Source organism: Cydia fagiglandana, chromosome 22 (genome assembly GCF_963556715.1).
Source record: "Cydia fagiglandana chromosome 22, ilCydFagi1.1, whole genome shotgun sequence".
NCBI lineage: Eukaryota > Metazoa > Arthropoda > Insecta > Lepidoptera > Tortricidae > Cydia > Cydia fagiglandana.
Window position 1 is genome coordinate 13,843,415 of NC_085953.1, and position 22,335 is coordinate 13,865,749.

General features: G+C 42.1%; 1 protein-coding gene across 1 annotated transcript in view; it reads left to right on the top strand.

Moving 5' to 3' along the window:
* The window catches only part of LOC134675681 (trithorax group protein osa), an 87,596-nt gene that overhangs the window by 37,900 nt on the left and 27,361 nt on the right, over positions 1 to 22,335 (top strand). The window contains exons 3-8 of the mRNA XM_063534008.1: positions 6,650 to 6,791; positions 16,491 to 16,622; positions 17,195 to 17,326; positions 17,980 to 18,078; positions 18,846 to 19,039; positions 19,550 to 19,771. Coding sequence (XP_063390078.1) covers positions 6,650 to 6,791; positions 16,491 to 16,622; positions 17,195 to 17,326; positions 17,980 to 18,078; positions 18,846 to 19,039; positions 19,550 to 19,771 — 921 coding nt within the window. The remainder of the gene's footprint in view (positions 1 to 6,649; positions 6,792 to 16,490; positions 16,623 to 17,194; positions 17,327 to 17,979; positions 18,079 to 18,845; positions 19,040 to 19,549; positions 19,772 to 22,335) is intronic.

Consider the following 22,335-nt stretch of genomic DNA (forward strand, 5'->3'; position numbering starts at 1 on the left):
TTAGTTTTTTAAATTCCCGAGCATTTCGGTTTACCCCTCGTATGCAGGCGCGGATGTCGCGAAATTCGCTTCGAATTCGATGTTCCCGCGTTCCGATGAACAGGGCTACAACCGCGAAAATCGAAGTTCGCATATTGCGGGGATTTTTCTCTGTCTCTCTAATTACGCCTTCATTGGAGTAAAAGAGAAAGATCCCCGCAATTTGCGAATTTCGGTTTTCGCGGTAGCCGCTCAGGGGCGAGGGTGACAGGTCTCGAGATTTCCAGACCTATGGTTTACTTTCAAGCTACAATGATATATCTGCACGATGTTGTAACTCGTTGGTCGCCATTCATTTATTACGTAAAACGATTTAGCCAATTTTTGACCCCCTCCCATCCCTATGTAAGAAAAAATAAGAATATTAGGCTGACCCCCTTACCCCCGTTTAATATTTATTAATTAAAATATTTTTTTGTTTTATTTTAACGTTTTTCTTTATCATTCGCAAAACTCACTCAGAAAGTGGATCTGCCACTAGTGCCACTGGAACATCTCTGGAACAATGGGTTTTTAAAGTTTAATCTTAACTTCGCGCATTTTTGTGTCCTTACGTAAGAACTACCAAAATCCCCTCCCACCCCCCTATTTATTTGTATTTTTATTTTTTTCTTACAAAATAAGACATGTTCGAACGCGCTCCCCGTAATTATTGAATGGCACCTTGTCTAAACCAGTTCTTTCCGTAAAACGGCCCAACTATAGGTAGTCCAAAAGCCCCAAGCTATGGTCGTAAGTCGTAAGTAACTCAAATATCTTCGTTCAAGTGTGACTCTTATCTTATCTGGATCTCGTGAATTGCAAAACACTTGAAGAAAATAAAACAGAAAAAAAATTGGTATTTGGTATTGAAGATACTTAATTTTGTATTGTACAGTCACCTGCAATAATATGTTACTCTTCGAAGGCCGCAAAAATATGTGACACGCTCTTAATACTCTACAAATAAGATCGTGTTAGATATTTTGCTGCCTTCGAAGAGTATCATATTATTGCAGGTGACTATACTCGTGGACCATAGTTGTAATATTGGACTATAGTCGGGCGGTTTACGGACTTTAGTGTAAAACTTTCAAAATTCGTCTTCCTTATGCTCATTAAGACATCACAAAAAAATGTTGCAACTATCGATCCCAACACGATCCCCAGCAGAGAGCCGTAGCGTGGAGTGGGTTCCGTGTCGTGTAGGGCTCTCGGGCCGCGGGGTCACCGCCCCAGACTAATTGTGTCACCCGGAGCACCCCGCAAGGTCGACGAGACCGAGCTCCATTCTTGAATTTTCGAAAACGGGGCGCTGGGTGTTTATAAGAGGAGCTAGAGTTTGTTTAAACTAATTATGCGCCACTGTTTTGCTTGGCAAGTGTGTCGCCGCTACTATAGTTTATCAAAGGACTGTCTCATTTCAATCATAGACAGAGAAAATCATACTATCTTTGTCTTACACTAGTACTAGCACCCAAAAGAAAAGGATGGGTTTCCTGGTTCTTACTGACTGACAAATTGGTTTGACCAACTATGTAAACTTTATGTTTTCATAGGATTTTGAAGTTTAAGGCGGTACTTCCATATTTTTCACACTCTATCGCTTTTTTATGATAGAGGAATCGCCTTATGGTTAGCAATTGCCGTCGCCCATAGACACCCATCACATAACACCAGGGGGGTTGCAAGTGCTTTGCCGGCCTTTAAGATGGGAGTCCGCTCTTTTCTTGAAGGTCTGAAGGTCGTATAAGTTCCGCAAACACCGCGGGCGACAGTTTAGCTGTGCTGTGTAGGAAGTTTTACGAGAAACGCACTGTTGAGGACTGACAACCTTCTAAGTGGTGGTGGTTGCAGACTTAGCCCAGACGGACTCTTCTATGGCGGTAAAACTATAACACCGCTATCAAGAAATATTGCTAATCGTCGGCCTAAGTCGCAAACCTCGTAACTCCATTTCAAGGAAATTAGTAATTGCTACCTTGGACAACAAGACTTATAGTCGTAAACCTCGTAACTCCCCCGGAGGAGTTCCAGTGTATCACACGGTGACGGAAATGATCGCTTTGGAGATACATGGAAACGGTCTATCGGGATTGTCTCGGGAGTCATGTCATGTTAAATAGTGTCAGTTGTCAGATTGTATGGCTTCGTTGACATGTTTAAGCTACATTGTGAAACGACAGTGAAACAAAATAAAAGATTCCAGCGAATTGAGAACCTCCTTTTTCTTGAAGTTGGTTATAATAGTAACAAAGTAATTTGTTTATAATTTTCAAACGTCGTTAACAAACTGTTATAGAATACAAATGTTACCAAAAGGTTTCCAAGGCAACTCAAAATAATAAAATTAATCTGATTTGTTCCCTAGTTATGTTTCGCTCGTGATTGTACGGAACCACTCGACTCTGCCAAGGGATCCCGACACTACACCCTACTCCCTAGCTCGCCCGATCGATACCTAGAGCTCGCTAGACAAGGTTTTCTGCTGCGTACCGTAACCGTACCAAAAACAACACGAACACGGACCACGTTTTCAACAATACACGGTTTTAGTAAAAATGACGGCGAAGTTATTTGCGAAGCTAAAAATGTATAGATTTTTGAGTACTTTACGGATATGCTCTAGCCAGCTGACACGTCCAAACTTGCCAAGACAAATGCAAAGTCAAAATAATGGTACAAAATCTCCACGGTCCTACATATAAGAAGTTTAAACTACACTATTCATCTTGTCTCACATTGTCATATTGGACACAGGGGTGCGTAGCCAAGATTACAATCGTTTGCTCCCTGGCGAACGATACGATAATCTCTCTCTATCACTCTTCCATATTAGTGCGACAGAGACATTGGCGTTTCGTTAACTACGGAGCGTATACGCGATTGGCATGTTGGCTTATGTAAGTTATCTATCACCCAGAGTTGCATCTCTTTTTCGTTCGACTTTAAACCAAGAAATTTAGCGTTATTTCTTATTTCCTACACTTCCTACAGTATTGATTTTAAATTAGACTGCCTTATGACACTTTAATCAACACTGCTTTCCTTTAGACTGCCTTTCTTTTGTATAATGGGCTAAAGGAGGCAGAATATTTTTGCAGGCGACTATTAAAGGCCGAAACGCACCAGATGTGTACAGCCTGGTCACCTGCGCAGAGCGCGAGCACAAACCGTTTGTAATGTTTGGAATTATATGTCAGCTGTCACATTGCTTGACAGCTAACAAATAATGCCAAACATCACAGCCGGCGTTTGCTCGTGCCCACAATTTGTTTCTTTGAACCAGGGTTGGGCAGTATTTCAATTACATGTATTTGAAATACGTATTTGAAATACATTATAGTATTTTGTATTTGTATTTCAAATACTACCTGGAAAAGTATTTTGTATTTGGTATTTCAAATACTGCACTCACATGTATTTTGTATTTCAAATACTTCAAGCTTCAAAATACATTTCTACAAAATACATTTTATTAAATTCTATGATCCTAAAATGGGACGTTTTTTTTTAAATATAATGTACGACTTGTACGAGGGCAAATAGGTACAATGCGCGAGTTATTCTGCGCGGAACTTTTCGTCAACCGCCAGGGGACAAGACGGAAAAACGTTACGGCGCGTTACATGGAGGGGGAGGGGGGTCAAAAATGTCCAAAAATTGCGTTACGTAATACTTGAACGCTCCCATAGGCAAATAATATATTTCATTTTTAATTTACTATTTGCAGCAATGTAGGTTTATATTCAAATTTCGTCAAGTGGATGAAAACTAGAGCTGGACAAAAACAAGCGCAATGACCCTATACGGTTTTAGGAAAGGATATTCGTTAAAAAACTAAATGATTAAACAAAAAAAATGAAAAGTATTTTGTATTTGAAATACATTATTTTAAACACTGTAATTTGTATTTTGTATTTCAAATACCAGTCACCAAAGTAGTTTGTATTTGGTATTTCAAATACTTTTAAAAATGTATTTTGTAATTTGTATTTGAAATACGTGGAAGCCAGTATTTTGCCCAACCCTGCTTTGAACTTTGATTATTAGTAACGATCTTTCTTCTTCTTCGTCGTAACCTCATGACTGAGGGTCGTGTACTCGCTCCCCTTTCGATCGTAATTCAAAACGTATGTCCCCTTTACCCACGTAACCGACATGGCGTCTCGCTCGCGCTCGTCCCACGCCCTCGGGTGCGAGGGAGACGGACGCCGCGGTGTTTACGAGATATTTCTGTCCGTGCCACGTGGATACTGCTATAAACAGATACGTTGGATGCTGATTAAAATATTGACTAGAATCCGCCCGCGACGTTTTCGCTTAGAAGGAGAAAAATTCCGTTTACACCCCTTAGTGCAGGGGCTTCAGACTTTTTGTCACGAGCTCCCAGGCTATTAGAACCTAGCTTTCTTTTGGATTCTATGGAATTTGACTTTTCGCAGGTCATAGTTTGAAGATCCCAGTTTTAACCTTTTATAAGGCATAAGGGTGTCTGGAATTATGCAAAATTTAACTCTATCACTTTGAAATAAAGTTCAAAATCAGGTGGGAAATATATTCCCTCTGCCTTATAAAGGCTTAAAGTTGAATAAAAAAAAAAATGATTATAGTATTTTCAAACTCGAAGAGTGTCAGGCACAGGTGTCATCTCCGTATAATTTATAATCTAAAAATGACAAATCTCGCAATTTTCTGAGATGACATCTGTCAGCGTACCCTTGGAATTTGAAAAAGACTATAATGGAACTTTACGACTTTTGAAGAGACGTCAAGTTTCAAATTCTAAACTTATATGTGATATAAGTCTAGTGAAACCAACCGTGAATTATTCAAAACTGTTATTCTAAATCTAAGTTTAGGATACGTGTTGTTCGGGTCAATATCTGTGTAGCGGGTCTCGTTAAAAGTTTTTATTTGGTGTTTCCCTTGAGATTCGTGCTGTCGAGGTTTTACTAGGTTCACTTGTGAGGGAGTCCAGAAATGGAAAGTCTCGTGACAACCACGTACAATTGACCCACTCCCAGAGTCTACCTAGTGCGTGACGTCAACTCTAATCGTTCTATTTTAGCCTGCGGCACAGAATACGTAATAATGCATACTACGTACCCACATCTCACTGTCTAATGGCTTTACAGACTTTGCAATAAATCGCATGCGATTTTCGATACATCGCCAACTAAGATAGGAGTAATTAATTCAATCGATCGATGAAACGCCGCAATTCATCAAAAGTCGCAAGCGATCGGTGCAAGTTGCAAGTGTTGCAATACAAGTGACAGTAAATCAGTTGTCCCTCGAATCAGTCTCAGCTATATTTATAAGGACTGTATCGTTTATTATAAATACAACTTTACTTAGCCGTTTTTTCTGGTATTATGTTTTTATTAAAAAATTACACATATAGTTTAATTAGTGCTTTAATAATAAGTAACATTTCGTCCTGGGAGATCACGTAAAGCATATGGTTTGGACAATATTTACCCAATCCTCCCGAGTAACTACAACGATTTCGGACAAATACTACAAGAAAATTTACGGTTTGCGAACAAGATAAGTATTACACAAAAAAAATCGTACTATGTAAACAGCAATTACATATGATTCGTAAAGCGAAACATCTGGGCATAGTCTAATCATTTCTTTTAGTTGGAAAAAAAGTTTTGGATCTGTGCTTGGTGGCCTTTTTGAAAATATGGCATGTTACTTACGACAACCCCGACTTTGGTATACAATATAACCATCATGGAGCGTTTCTATCGACCTGTTCTAGCCATGGTTCAACGCCATGAATGTCCGTTAGGCTTTGGATTTCGGTAGATTCTTTTAGCTGTTTCCGTCATTTCCCTGGCGTCAGAAATTGACGGGAATCCAAAATGTTGCATAAAAAGTCGTTTTCATGTAAAGATAAAATACACCACATTTATTCTGTGGATGTTCAATTGAGCAATCATGAAAAGGACACTTAGATGGCATATTTTGGCAGCATATTAACCTTTTGTTTCTTTAAATCGTACTAAGGAATCGGTGAAATAGTCTCAAATTAAGCTCGATAGGCTTGTCCGAATTACATTTGCTAGAAGGTATTAAAATCATCATAAAGTCCCTAAAATAAAATAAATGTAAAACATTCTAATATCAGATATGTCTTAAAAATACCCCCAGATTATACCTTAAGAACATAGTAATACAAAATAATACACACGTCAACAGTTAGACCAGGTTTTATCTGTATTTATAATAAACGATACAGTCCTTATAACCGACGATTTTATTGATCTACTATAAAGTTCTCTATGCGCAACTTGCACCATCCGTTAACACGTTAATCCGTTAACCCAGTGTCAAATTGTACTGGTAAGCATAGTAACCCCAGGTTTAACCGGTTAACCCCGGGTTAGTGGGATGGTGCAAGTGGCGCTAAGTGTACATATTTGGGGGATCTTGAAGAACGTGCCCTATAAAGGGTTAAGGTTCCGTCACACTGGCGCGTTTTCCTTGAGGGGCGTGAGCGTTTTATATGTAAACACGGCGCGCGCCGCTCACGCCCCGCCCGGAATATGCGCCTGTGTGACCAAGCCTTTAAGGATTTATTTCTGAGGACTTTAATAACGAATATGTTTGTTTCCAGGATGGAGATAAAGCTAGAGGGCCAAGAGGTCCGGCCGGTCAAGGAGCGGAAGAAGCACGACCGCTTCAACGGCATGAGCGAGGAGGAGGTGGCGCGCCGAACGCTGCCCGACCACCTCGCCGAGAACCTCGACATCATCATTGTGAGTACGATCGCCAACACACACCAACATACACACACACACACTTGCTCGGAGGGAAGAAGAACGACCGCTTCAACGGCATGAGCGACGAGGAGGTGGCGCGCCGCACGCTGCCCGACCACCTCGCCGAGAACCTCGACATCATCATTGTGAGTACGATCGCCAACACACACCAACATACATACCTACACACACACTTGCTCGGTGATAAGGTCTGGGCGCTCGCCGCGAGCAGCTCCGCTTGCACCAAAACATGCTAAGTCCCGAACAGAGATCTCCTGGCACATTCCTATTTACTTCATTTTGGGGTCGGCCCATCGTCTTCTGTGGTTTTACGTTTCCTTACTTTGTCTTACAACTGCCATCCAGTAGGTAACCTGGGGTCTACCTGGTCCCCGAGCCGCAACAGCCATTTTTGACCATGTGTTCCGGTGGTCGTCGCATCGCATGGCAATACCACCTCAGTCACCTGTCTACGAGTTTTTCTTGACCTCGGAACACCTCCATCTAATCTGGAATAAAATAAATTATATGAAATACGTAATACAGAGTGAGTTTGCTAGGTTACCGGCATTGTTTGCAGGCGGCGAACGACTCGGTGTGATTACTATAACCAAAGAGAATAGATAGTATAGAGGGCTATTGCCAAAGTAAATTTTGTAGTCACGGTATATTTACTGCCATCTATCGACACACGATTAAAACTTAAAATAAAGTTGAAAATGTATAAATTAATCAAAATATGTTTACGGATAAATGATTTTTTTTTTAATTTTTATTGTTTCATACTGACCCATGTTCTTTCACTGATATGTGTTAAAATTGTTAAATATCAACCGGTGTCGTCAACGCCATCTAGCCGAGAATAGGCCAAAGGTGTGTGCGCCATCTATTAGAGAATGACTTTTTTTTTTATTTCTGAGGCACGTTTTTTTCTTAGACTTTATTTATCTTATACGAGTAAATATCTCTACTGCTATAACGTATGGAGACAGTGTGACTGATCAAGAGCTTCCCCTTTGATGTTCGAGTCCCATTAGCAACTCGTGTTACATGCCGTGCTGCACTCGAGACCTTAATCAAATAGTTTGGTAGGAAAATGACACCGATTAGGGGCGCCACTGTTTAATCTCAACGCCGTAAACCAACGCGATGTCCAACCAGATGTCACTCATAGGCAACTAAATACTAGTGGCTTTGTGAGATGTAGACCTTTTTTTTTTTTTTTAACGTTGGGAAAATGCTTTTACGCATCCCGTCTCGAGGGGAGCAAGACGGGTATGACGGACTAAAGGGCGTGGACCTACTACCGTCTAAAAACTAGGGCTCCCGGTATCCGTGTTACACGCCGAAACGAATACCCGTGTTCTTAAGACCGGCGGTGCTAAGAACACGGTTTACACGGAACCGCCGGGATCCGGATACGTATCCAAGAAACGTTCCCAAGAAACGTTTCTCAGATACGTATCTCCGTTTACACGGGTACTTAACACCGGTCCGAACGGATCCGAAACAGTTTGAGCCAATCAATGCTCTAGGTCTGGGTATGCAAGGTCTAGTATTGAATGTTAACTTCAGATGAAGTCGTTTAGCGTAAGAATTTTTTAAAATTATTTATAACAGTTTTAACACATGTGTTAATATATCATATTTAGCCAACTATACAATATATGAATGGAAGTAGGTGTCCTTATTCTATATAGTCTACTATTTTTACTTTTAAACCTACCCGTCCCTAGTTTAGAACCTTCATTTTTTTACTATTATTACTTTTAAGCTAATTTCATTACATATTACATTTCAATCAAAGAAACACATTTTATATACCTATAATGGTGTAAGTTATATAGTTTCGCGAAGAATAGGTGTGCAGATAAATACTACCTACTACTACTTTGAGGTCATTTGTTATTTTTATCAATTACCTAACTGTTGCGCGAGAACAGCAAATCCACCAACGATGCAAAAAAAAGTACACAAAAGCGGCATTTGAAACGCAGGATTTCACGCGAGAACTTTAAAAACCCATGCTACCTTGGTTACCTTGCAATTATATTGTTAAATACATTAAAATAGATCTCAAAATTGGTAATCATTCATGTTCACTTGGGTCACTTTCACACTAGTGCTCAGGTAATAAATGCCAGCCGGTGGTGTTCCATTCAACGTGTTGTTTTCCAATACCCTTTTGTCTGATATCGCCGAAGACAAGTAGCATCCCAAATCGTTATCAGACCTGCCATAGCCAATTCTAAGCTTTATGTCGGTGTACTAAGAAGAACCTGTCTACACATACATGAAATTGTAACAAATGCAGCGGCTAAAATTAAAGAAGCAAATATATCGAAGCAAATGATTTATTAATAATAAACCATAAAGTATTAGTATTTGAAGTCTTATACAAAATACTATTTTGATAAGTAGCATAGGTATACTGTATTTCTAATTTTCTACTCGTATTGCAACATTGAAAGCAAAAACTACCTGTGCAGAAAAGGGTTACGAGTATTTAAACCGTTTGTTGAATTTCGACTCTATGGACCACGGAATAAGGTTAGATATAACGGAAACTCGTCATGAATCTTTTGTCTATTTATTTGTAGCTCTTAAGTACGTCGCGCCGGCTCGTTCCTTCGCTACTCGTCAAGGACGTGTCCGGAGCCACGGGTAAATAAGATCCGTTTCTTCGAATACCCGTTTATCCGTGGAGACGGATCTCAATTACACGTTTCTTAATTACACGTGCGGAACGGGCCAGAAAACCGTGTACGTGTTATTCGGAAACGGGTATTCGAAACGTGTAAACGAAACACGGACTCGACCGCGAGCCCTACTAAAAACCCAACGAGTGCCACCTCCGCCTATAACGGAGCGGCGCAGGATCGCGGTGAGCATTCAACTGCGACGTTCCAGCGGGCAGCCCGCAAGCGGGCTGCAGGCTCTATGGGGCATTAAGTACTTTAGTGCCCCCCGTTCAATGGTACTACCATAGTGGGTGATTCCCCAATCCCCACATGGGTCTACTAGGGCGGAGGTAGCAAGTGCGCATAACGTCTGCGCCGACCTCCTGGTCTGCGTCGATGGAGCGGGTGAGCTTCCGGATCGTTTTCTCGCTCTCGTTCCGAAGCCTCCTTCTGCGAAATTATGTCCTCGCAGAAAGAGGCTACCGCTCTCCAGTTCCTCTCGCTGTCAAGCATCGCCCATACAATGCTTGGCAGTGAGAGGTCAGCTCCCACTTCTTGGCGTAATACGGCTCGGCTGAGTTCCCAGGCGGGGCATTCTTCAAGCACGTGGCGCACTGAATCTACTTGTGCGTCGCACTCGTAACACGCTGGAGTCTCCTCTCGTCCAATCCGGTGCAGGTACGCTCCGAAGCACCCATGGCCAGAGAGTACCTGCACTAACCTGAAGGTAAGAGCCCCGTGGCGCCGCTTTACCCAATAGTCCAAGTGGGGACGAATGGCTTCTGTTGTTGCCCGGCCGTAAGGCGATGCCCCTAGGTCTTCGTCCCATTGGAGAAGCATGTGATCCTGTGCCAGGGCACGTACACGCTCTAACTCCTGCCAGCAAGGGACATGCCCATCCGTCATCCGTTGGGTTTTGAAGCGATATACTTCAGCTAGGATTTGTGCTTGAAGTTCCCATGGGGGGTCCGCCGCCAATGTCGTCACTGCCGTCCACGAAACTGTGCGGTAAGCCCGCACCGCCCTCATTGCAATAGCCCTCTGAGGTCTTCTCAAGAGGACTTTATTCTGCGTGGTGAGTGCGTCAACCCACAAAGGGGCCCCATACATGGCCATGCTGCGCAGTACCCCAGAATACAACTGCCGGCATCGGTTGTCCGGCCCCCCAATGTTGGGCAGCAATCGCCCTAACGCGGCAGCAGCAGCCACCAGCCTAGGTGCGAGAGCAGTGAAATGTGCCCCAAAGCTCCACCGTCCGTCCAGTACCAGGCCAAGGTAGCGCATTTGGGCCTTAACCAGCATGATTTCGCCGTCGATTTCAATTGTTGCACCACGGGGCGGCCCTCTGCGTGGACCATGAAAGAGTAAGACATCCGTTTTATGCAGGGCGACACTGAGACCGAGTTGACGTATGCGGTAAATCACCATCTCGGTCCCTACGGTAGCCCTGCGTGCCGCTTCCTCATAATTTCGCCCTCTATATGTGACGAGAGTGTCATCCGCATAACACAGAATTCCCATGCCCGGCAAGACCGGCCCTCTCAGAAGCCAGTCAAAACCAATGTTCCAGAGTACTGGTCCCAAAACAGATCCCTGTGGAACGCCGCGTTTAACCAGTCTTCGACCTAGTTTACGGTCTGCTCCTTCCCAGATAATTTGGCGGTCTTGAAGGTACGCACAAATCACTTTTTCTAGGTAGCAAGGCACTCTATGACATCGAAGTGCCTCAGTCAGCGTCTCGAACGGGATACTGTTGAACGCGTTCTTGATATCTAGAGATACCGCTAGGACCACTTCTCCTTGGTCAACCGCACTTTTTGTTAGGGCTTTTAGTTGGATAAGGGCATCGATTGTGGATCGGCCCGTTCTGAAGCCGTATTGAGCCTCCGAAAGATTGGGTCCAACGTCTTCAAGGTGACGAACTAGGCGAGTAGTGAGAATTTTCTCAAATAATTTACCCACCTCGTCCAGCAGCACAATAGGTCTAAAACTCGGAGGCTGGCCCGGAGCGCTGTCTTTAGGTATGAGACAGACTCGACCCTCTTTCCATGGCCTCGGGAACTGTCCAAGGCGGAGGCACTCATCAAATATTTCCCGCATTACATCACCTAGAAACTCAGACACCACAAACAGCATTCGTCCCGGTATGCCGTCTGGACCTGGTGCAGTTCGTTTGGCTCGAAGTCTATTTAGGGCCGCGTTCATTTCCCCATCTCTAATCGGTAGGAAATCTGTCTCCGCTCCTTCGTCCATGGGCTGGGGTGGAGCCATTCGCGGTGGGACATGACCCGTCGAATCTGGAAATAACCCTGCCATTACTCTTTCTAGCTCCAAGCCTGAGAGGGTCTCCGTAACCGGGACAGTCTGAGTCCGAAGCTTCTTTCGAGCTGTTTTGTAAGGGCGGCCCCACGGATTCTGGCTCAATTCGGTTAGAAGTATCTCCCTCGCATTGGACTTCGCCTGACTGATTGCCACTTGTAGGGCCTTCCGTGCTTCACGGTACTCTCCATGAAGTTGGTTTTCTAGCTCCAGGTTTACGTCTATACGTCGACGGCAACGGACGTATCGTCTGCGGGCAGCGTTACTTGTGACCCGGAGCGCGTTAATTTCCGGCGACCACCAGTAGACTTGCCGTTTCGCTGGTCGACGCCGTACTCTGGGCATGGCCGCGTCGCAAACCTCTCTCAATGACGCACGTAAGTGAACTGCTCGCTCATCTACACTAACCCGGACTTCTCTGTTCAAACCTGTATTGGCCCAGCGCTGAACAATGGCGGCTTCAAGAGCCAATTCTCTGTCCATTTTGCTCCAAGTCCATCGTATAAAGTTACTAGGTTCTCCGCAATGAACTGCTTGTCCAGAAGTGGGTGAAATTCTGAATCGGATGTACAGATGGTCCGACAGTGTTTCGACGTCCCCTTCTACTTTCCAGTCCATTACCTTGCGCGCGACTTCGGGGGTGGCGAAAGAAACATCCACCACGGATCCGCCCTGGTGTCGCACACAGGTTTGAGCGTTCCCTCGGTTAAGAAGAGTCATATCCGCTTGAAGGGCCCAAAGTTGTAAGGCTCTGCCCCGTGAGTTTGTGACCGTGTCACCCCATTCGTGAGATCTCGCATTAAAGTCGCCTAGAACAAGGATCTGTCCAGGTGAGTATCGTCCGACAGCAGCTCTAATAGTGTCTAGGTAGAGCTCAAAATCTGTCAGGCTGCGGTTAGGAGAGAAGTACGAGCCGATAATAATGTACTTTCCCCATCTCGCTACTACAGTGAGATGTAGACCTGGTGATAAGCTTCATAACCTTAAAAATAAAAATATTTACGTTTAGTCATTGCCCCGGCGAAGTCACAGTCGTCTTAGGGCTTGTGCACAAATCACGCGAGGTCCGATGGGGGGAGCGGGGGTCACGAAAAAATCACGATAGATCACGTTGGGGGAGGGGAGGTAGTATGAATTATCTCAGGTGATTTTTTCGGGCTCGGTCCCTAATCTGTTAAACAAAAGGTATTGTTTCCTTTATGCAGTGGTTATAATGCTTACTGCTAATAGCCCCGACGTAAGTAACGGGAACAAGCCCGGTTAAAAAGCAAATTTACCGTTCTAATTATATGGTTCAGATTCATGAAACAGCCCGTTCGGAGATAACACGTTTTTGTTATCTCCAAAAACAAGACCACCCTGATTGTTCTTTGAACAAGCTATCATATGAATTTGAACCTTAATACTATCACGATAGTTGCTTTTTAAACGACATGGTTGCTTTGGCACGTGGCTGTAGACCGCTCTTAAAAGAAACAAAGGCTTTTGTTTAACGGATTAGCACCCGAACTCGAAAAAATCACCTTAGATAATTCATACTATAATTACCGACATTGCTCACACAATATGACAATGACATACATATCGCAGAGTACCTATGGCTAAATGATGGACAAATTCCTGCAGTTGACACAAAACCGACATGTTTTACCATTACTACGCGATTTTAGCAGCTAGACCTTGTGCGGTAGGTCATACTATCGCGTCATCACTGACGGACGTTGTACAATTGTACATACCTATTCTTATTCTTATCTTATGATATCGTCAAACGTAAAGCAACGTTAGCCTTTGATATACCTTATCTCTTTGCAATAGGGTTTAAGAATGAACCATCGTAGATTCGTAGAATGAGCAGTAGTTTCTTTTTGATAATGCCGCTGTCCGCCCAATAGGTACTTAAAGTTGCTCAGTGACTAATTTATTATAACCAATTTTTGAAGCGGTAATTAATAAACTCACAGTAAGGCAAAGTTTGTTTCCCCCGCTATTGCGGAATTCGATATTATTTTATTGATTTGTTTTAGAGAAAACTTAGACACGCACGTGCGTGGCCTCTTCTTAAGGTGCAATACTTACCTGTTTACATTCAGGACCTTGTGTATAAATAAACAGACCCGTTTGAAATTCACGCCATTGTACGAAAGTTCACAGAAAATTTAAATAATTTGTAAACACGCGTTACAGTGTTACCGAAACACGGAGTAAAGACCCGTAGCCAGAGTAACGACGCGCCTGTGTACTCGCTCGTGCCACTCGACAACTGCTAAAGTAATATTCACTACAAATTCAGAAAAACATTTACAATGTAAACACAGGCGATATACTTTAAGTTAAGGGGTATGTAAATATAAATATATACTTAGCCCCTATATTGTAATTTTAAATGATTAATAAAAATAAAGTCATTGCCATAATATGATATGTTGAGAAGAGTTGTATTCTAGTCAAAGCAAAACTGTACAACAAACCAGGGCGTGTCTCCATAGGGCGTCCTTGAGTCTAGGACGCCCACATAGAAACGAGATACAGTACAGTATTCGCAGTTCAAATTTGACACTTTTCCGTTGGGTGTTACTCTGGGTGAGACTTGGTACATGTATTTAGTCGCATCCATATTCATTGTTCACCCGACCCTCAAGGTGACAGCGATTGTTATAAGGTCACCAGTGAACCAATGTATGTTCTATGGACTAGGTAACTGCGTGGCAAAGCACAGCACCTGCTCAGCGTTCACGTTCGAGGCACGGTGTTACTCTGGTCACGGCTTCAACATCGTCCCGTACCCGTAATAATAATAAGTACAAGCTTTGCTTACTTTAGTTAGGTAGATCTGTGCAGTCGACATCTTATATATCGGAGCGGCTAAGGTGTTCACGAATATCTGAACAAAGCTTTGGTCGCTCCTATCTATCTAATGGCGACTGTATGATTGTTCCAGAATATTTGTTTATCTATTTATTGAATCTAGGCTAGGGGTCATATTCCAGAGCTATAAGACTATAGAAATCTGTATAGAATAGGGCCTGCGAATGTTGCCTCCCGCGACCTCTCGCCCAGACGCCCTTTGCTGTCACGTCCGCGCCTCACGGCCCTAGCCTATACCTATCCTACGTTTTTAGGGTTCGGAGTGTCCCGCTTCACACAACACAACATTTTTGCCGACTGTACGAAAGAGCCTCTTCTCCCAACCGTCTTCTTTTTTTTGTAAAACTATTATTTCCTTGCCAAGTATAGCTTTTATCGAAAATACCACTGTTAAAAGAAACATTTCAATTTAGTTATTATTTATGATCACTATCAACTATGCCACAGATGTGAACGTTTACACGCTATAGTCGGGTTAGGTGTCTCTAGTGTGGCTACCACTAGTTTGTGGCTAATCAAATCTGAGGGATTTATCATTTTATTCTACAGATATCTAAGAAATAGATACCCACTATAACTTTAAGTCTCCGAAGACTTATTTACACGGTGCGGGTTTCGTTATATTACGGTATTTGATAAATCGATCCGAATGGTTTGTCTGGGCCTTCAGTCTGTCCTTTTGAAGTAATTAGTATGTACCTACTGTAGATAGGACAAGCATGAGGATGCTTAGGCTTACGGGCGACTCCATACATAGCGCAACTTCAAGTATGGTCCCGCGCGCGAGAGTAGAAAATAACAATTCATAAGTTTAGTATAGGTAACCTAAGTGTTTTAAGCCACCTGGCTTGGTATATGTTTCAAACCGATCGTGATAACCTCTGCGTTCTCACGAAAGGGCAAGCCGTTTCTATCGCCCTTTTTTCGGGACAAATCCATAACCGTGGGCATCGGAGGTGTGACAGATCGGCCCACGTACCACGTGAAATGTATTGGCTACGCAGTAGGTACGGTGACGCAATACTGACGCAGGTACTGCGGTGCGTTATCCTATGTGCTATGTACAAGATGAAATTTAGAACGAGAAGAATTAAAAATAGCGTGTCAATTTGTCTTTGCTAAGGCTGTATTTCCTTACCTGTTATTGCTGAGATCCAATAGAATCACCCATGCAGGGGGTTGGTCTGTGGAATCACCTCATTAACATATCCTCGTTCAGTGTATTAATATTCTATTGGTTGTTAATAAATACATCCCTCGTCAAGTATCCTTGCACATCTCTGGTGGAAACGCAGCCTTAGACATGTGGTTTTTTAAGAGTCAAGTATTCACATTCAGGGTTCTCAAGGGTGGGAAAGGCACAAGTGGTTTATCCGATATTGCTTACGTCCTTGGGCGTCGGTGAGCGCTTCCCACCAGGCGGTTTGTCTGCTCGTAATTAGAAATCTAAGAGAGGTTAAACTTCGCATGCGATTTCTTTTATATAAATCCAACAAAGATTAATTCAATGGCAACTCACAAAAATTGCTGTTGGCCGTGACAAAGAAAATAATTAGACATAGTTTACCTACATTTGGTACAAACGATTATACACTCGGCAGTCTGGTAAAAATGACATAACATGTCGACATATCGAATTTTTACGTTATATTTATATATGATTTGGAACCATCCATCCATCGTCGCTACCTTCTGGTCCCTCACAGTCTGAAAACATCGACACGAATAAAAGAAGAAAAAATATGAATTCACCAAAATGTATATCTTATAATTTCCTGCTGTTGAAGTTTATATTGTTAATAATATAACGGTTCTTGTATGATTGCAGATCGGCATCAACCCCGGGTTGTTCGCGGCGTACAAGGGGCACCACTACGCCGGCCCCGGCAACCACTTCTGGAAGTGTCTCTACCTCTCCGGGCTGACTCGGGAACAGATGAGCGCCGACGAGGACTACAAGGTACTGACCCTGGGTCGTCACACGGTAATACCCACTACGAGGTATAGTTTGTAGCTTTCTAATAGACCCCGACGGCTAATGCTTTGTCTATTGTCAAGTAAACCCGCACGTGCTATTTACCTGCATAAAAGTCTTAATTATTCTATTTGGCACCTGAGCGCGGGCTAGTCCAACGCTCAAAAAACCAGTGTAGGTGTGCTCTCCGATAACGCGCCTTTGACATATTTTAGACTGGTTCTGTAGCGTTCGTCTCGTCGGCGAGTTGAACTGACCACACACATCCTAACAAAATATTTATCCATTAGTTAATTTTGAATCTTATTGCAATTTCCATAGGAGTTGTAATTCAATTACCTGGGTAAAGTGAACGAACGATTTTTTATGCAGACAAAGGATTAGCTGTCGGGGTCTATTAGAAAGCTACAAACTATATACTCCGACTACCATCTCTGAAAGTGTTCTACCTGTCCGGGCTGACTCTGGAACGGGCACAGACAGCTTTCCTAAACCAATTGAAATCCATAAACGTTTATGTTTTAATTGGAAGAGTAATATAATGTTTGGTGTTACAGTTGCTGAACTTCGGCATCGGGTTCACGAACATGGTGGGGCGCGCGACCAAGGGCTCCGCCGACCTCACGCGGCGCGAGATCAAGGAGGGCTCCGCGGCTCTGCTCGACAAGCTGCGCGCCTTCCGCCCCAAGGTACACTCCACCTATCTCATTACTACATACCTAAGTAAACTTCGATATACGGTTGACATAATGGGACCAACGGCTTGGTTAACCTGCCGCCACGTACGTTTCGTACGTTTATTCATCTTCACTACACAACAACACCATAACAACGTCATAACACACGACACCACAACAAACGACACCTAAACGACATCTACAACGTCATAAGTAACTTCAGCATATGGTTAACACATTTACTGCCAAGAACACGTATGTGTGTTCATTTTGTACTGGAAACGGGGCGCCCGGCACCGAAAGTGTTGACGGGCAAGGGCCTACTCGGCCCTACGCGACGACCACTTGCAGCTTATGCCTTGAGGTACAGTTTAAAATTTAAAACATCTGCGTCATATAAACCCACGTAGAAAAAATAAATATTTTTATTGACAAAAACCAGTACATAAAGGTGTTGAAGTCCCTGACTTCTGAACTAGGTAAAAACCTGTGTTACAGAAGTCAAAAGACGGAAGAAAGAAACGGAAAAAACATTTAAACATATTCAATTAGATTGTTAGCAACAAAAACTCACTAAACGTAAACAAATATGTTTGATGTTTCACAAAGAGTTCACTATAGTATTGTATTGTCTGTCTTATGAATGTGTGCGTGTGTGGTTGCAGGTGGCTGTGTTCAACGGCAAGCTGATCTACGAGGTGTTCTCCGGCAAGAAGGACTTCTGCTTCGGCAAGCAGCCCGACACCATCGCCGGCACCAACACGGTAACACAACCATTTCTTATTTAAATACTCATGTGGTTTATTCTTTAAATACTTACTTGGCTGACGCGATGACCCAAAATGAGTCTTGACTTCCAACACAAGAGCACGCCACTTTGCTCGGTCCAGAGCGGTATCACACCTTCGCCGACGCCGAGCTCTGGACCAACAGGACGGCGTCCAGTTGGTCGACCCAAGTAGGCTCTCTTTCTTTAATCTAGGCATGCCATAATCGTAGTTCATGTGCTTGTGAATATCAAACAGGAAAACTACCGTCGGTTCTATTCTAACTCTGACCCGGGAAGATACCAACGCAGGAAATTCACTGCGACTGCGAAGCAAACAAGCTTGTAACTTTATTGTCACCACACCAGCTCGGAAAGGCTTACTTTGCACTTCAAGAACTGATAGCAAAGTTGCATTTTATTCACATGTGAGGCAAACTAATCAAATGCAAATCTTGAGTTGTTTTCTTATGTTTGCTGGTAGAGTTGATTTTTAAATGATGATTTTGGATGATAAATATTTAATAACATTCTTTTGGATTTGATTTTGTTTGATATTTTATATTTGCTTCGGGTTGGCGTGGTGAAAAATGTTGTATTTCACTTGGGGGCAAATTTTACTTAACCCTCATGCTTTGAAACCCTCGCAACGCTCAAGATTCCATTTTTGCCCCCTTGTGAAACAAATAACTATTGTGGGCGTTTTGGCTCTACACGAGAGGGCACGCGACCAAACCAGTAGTAACCTGACATTGTTCTCCGCAGTACATGTGGGTGATGCCGTCGTCCTCGGCACGCTGCGCGCAACTCCCCCGAGCGGCCGACAAAGTGCCCTTCTACGCGGCGCTCAAGAAGTTCCGCGACTACCTCAACGGCCTCGTGCCGCACATCGACGAGGCCGAGCTCATCTTCCCCGACAACACCTCCCGCCGCCCGCAGGAGGAGATGGAAATACGCAGGTATCTGACATGACGTGAGGCCTAATGGAGCTGAAACCACAATGGCCGCGGCCTCCTTCTCCACATTCATTTGATCGACGAGACCTAGCTTATTTTGAAATAATGATTTACTAGACGGATAATATTAGAATTTGTTTGAGAAAAACGCTGGTACTTGCTATTTATGTTTTAACATGTTAATTGAATAGTTCAAATATTTCACTAAAGTATTAATTTGCAACTTTTTAGTAAGTATGAAACATTTGCTTTTGACGTGTATTCTATTTTCGAGATATAGATCTTTATTGAGACTTTAATGATCCAGTAAATAGAATTGTAGCTATTTTGGGTATTTTTGCACTATTTAGACTGTTTTTGTTATTGCATAAAAAAAATCTGTAAGGCATTCTTTTCTATCGGTCCACGCGTTAAAACAAGTATCGGCGTTACTCGTAGAAGCGTAGCACAAGCCTTTCCCCGATGCACCGAAATTGACAGAAAAAAAAACTATACACAAAGAAACGCTTGCAGACTGACGATGGAGCCCGAGCCCGGGGACACGATCATCCTGGAGGACGGCACCGAGGTGCCGCTGAAGAAGAAGCGCGGCCGCCCCAAGAAGATCAAGCTGGAGAACGGCGAGGTGGCGCCGCCCACCCCCCGCCAGCCGCGCCAGCCGCGCCAGCCGCAGCCGCTCGACCCCAACGGCGACCAGCCGCCCAAGAAGAAGAGGGGCCGCCCCAAGAAGATCAGGTACCACACTAATCCACTACTAAATTAATAGAATTTTTTCTTCTCGTCGACTATAATTCTTGAATTAAGGTGGATGTCTAGGGATGGGATGCCGATTATCAGCCAAAAGATGGCGTCACTGTGCACGAATTGTGGATTTTCACTATTTCTCCCAAAATACAAAGTTTCATAAGATGTGTTGATATGTCCGAAAACTATAAAAAATACTACATCCAAATCGAGACATGTTCAACTCAACATTGTCTCATTTCGTTATTATCGGAATCCAACTGCAAAATATTGCAATTTCTTGCATTCACGCACACTTACGTACTTAAAGTCACCTTAAAGTCAGTGTCAAATGTCAGCAGATTCGTAATGTTACAGTAAAGTAACCTAGAGGGCGCAGCGGATGAAATGTTTATTGTTGAAAAAAGATTGGAAATTAAATAATAAATTCTTGTTTGAGCAACGATGAAGAATTACAAGGCATTCAGAAGCAACTAATGTTTTCGACCATCAACTGTCATGTGCTCGTGGCACCCGTAGCCTCTATTTTGAAAAAAATCTGATTGTAGCTAAGATACATGGTTCAAACCCCGACATAGCCAATTCTTTTTCATTTTATAATTTTAGCATTCTCTTTTGAATCATTTTAAGCGTATGTTATTCTTCGAAACTAAACTTACGTGAGTAAAATATTTTCAGTATTTTAATTATTTTTTAATAATATTATGGGAAGATTTATAAAAGTATTTTTATTTTCCGGTTTTCAAAGGATATAAATACTAATTAAAATTATTTAAAAAAAGTCATGCATGAGGCTAATTAGGATCGCAGAATAGGTACATAAGAAGTCAACTATCGACGAAGTATAGCTGGTCAAGCAGATCTTGTCAGTAGAAAAAGGCGGCAAATTTGAAAAATGTAGGCGCGAAGGGATATCGTTCATAGAACATTTGGATTTCGCGCCTTTTTTTACTGACAAGATTTGCTTGACCAGGTATAAAATAAAAGTTTCCAAAATTTTATTGAAATGATATACCTACATGAAATAATCAAATACAACACATTTACTTAAAATAACTTTTAAAATAAGGCATATAAAATTACCAAAAAGATGAAATAAAATAAATAAATAAATACAAAAAGAAATTAGTCTTTGTTCGTGGTTTGAACCCTGTCATGCTGTTCAACTTGTTAGACTTATACTCAATAGCTAAAAGCCACTAGACCATTTGACCATAGTAGACCCGGGCGAAAAATGCCTTCTTATTTAAGTAACCCATTACTGTCAAAAATATCAAGTTTGAATTGATTTGAAATATAATTTTTCATTGTCGACTTATTGACATCCAAACGTTGCGAGCATGTTGTACTTTAAACCATTTGGCAACGTCGCACGGGGAAATCTTCTGAAAATGTATGTCCTTTAAATTTTGATATTTATGGATATATGAGGATTCTTCTACTTATGTTGCAAATTGATTAAATTATCGAGAGAAAAATGCTAATGCAAAGAAAACAAGAAATATACGTTTCATTTCTCATGCTATTGATTCGGTTAAATTGTGTTCTAATGTATGGGGAAGACAAACTAATTATAGCCAGCCTTTTATGAATGTAGTATGATACCTTAGGGTATGGTGCTTTACGCACACTAGCGTCCCTTCCCCTCCCCCTGACGCAACCCCCCCTTTTTGCATGAAATATGTCCCGGTTCACAGTTTTTTACATTTTTTGAGGAAAGTAGACATTTTAGGAAAAAAGTGTCAATGAAAGAAATAATCCTTAATAAATTCTTAATAAAAAAGGTCATATTCATTTTTTTACATGATGCACCATATTCATGTATTAGCTTGTTAAAATTCGAAATAACATAGTTTTTACTTAGGATTCGAAACTCATTAATTATACACGGTGTAACACGAGGAAACCGAATAATTTTGACAGCGTATTCCTGATCATATTTAGAGACAAAAATGTCCTATAAACTTTTTTGAAATGCGGCTAGTTTCAGAGTTAATACCAATTAAAAAAAAAACAAGTTTCTATTGTTACATAGTTCAAAACGCCTTTTTGATGGCGATGTTGTTACTATGGGATTTAGTCTACATGTGACGTTGCACGGCAAAAGGTACCTTATGGCGGATGGCGCTTACGTCGCATATCGCCGCAATAATTATTGGAGCAACGTTAATAATAGCGTAAGCGCCAACCGCCGTAAGGTACCTTTACCCGTAGGACGTCACAAATATCCTTATTGATATGTCAAAAAGTGACAATTAAGTAACACGTTGCAAAAACTATGTTTTACGAAAAAATAGTAAAAATCCATGTTAACTGACAAGTTTACCAATAACATTTACTTTTTATGTACATACATATATATTCAAAAAATTAAAAAAAAGCGGCCAAGTGCGAGGCGGACTCGCGTTCCAAGGGTTCCGTATATAACACAATTTTTAACAATGTATTTTTTATTTTATTTATTTATTTAGATATTTAATTCAGGGAACAAGGCCCATATTACAAATACCTTACAGACTAACATACATATGTATTTTATAAACTTAAAACTAAAC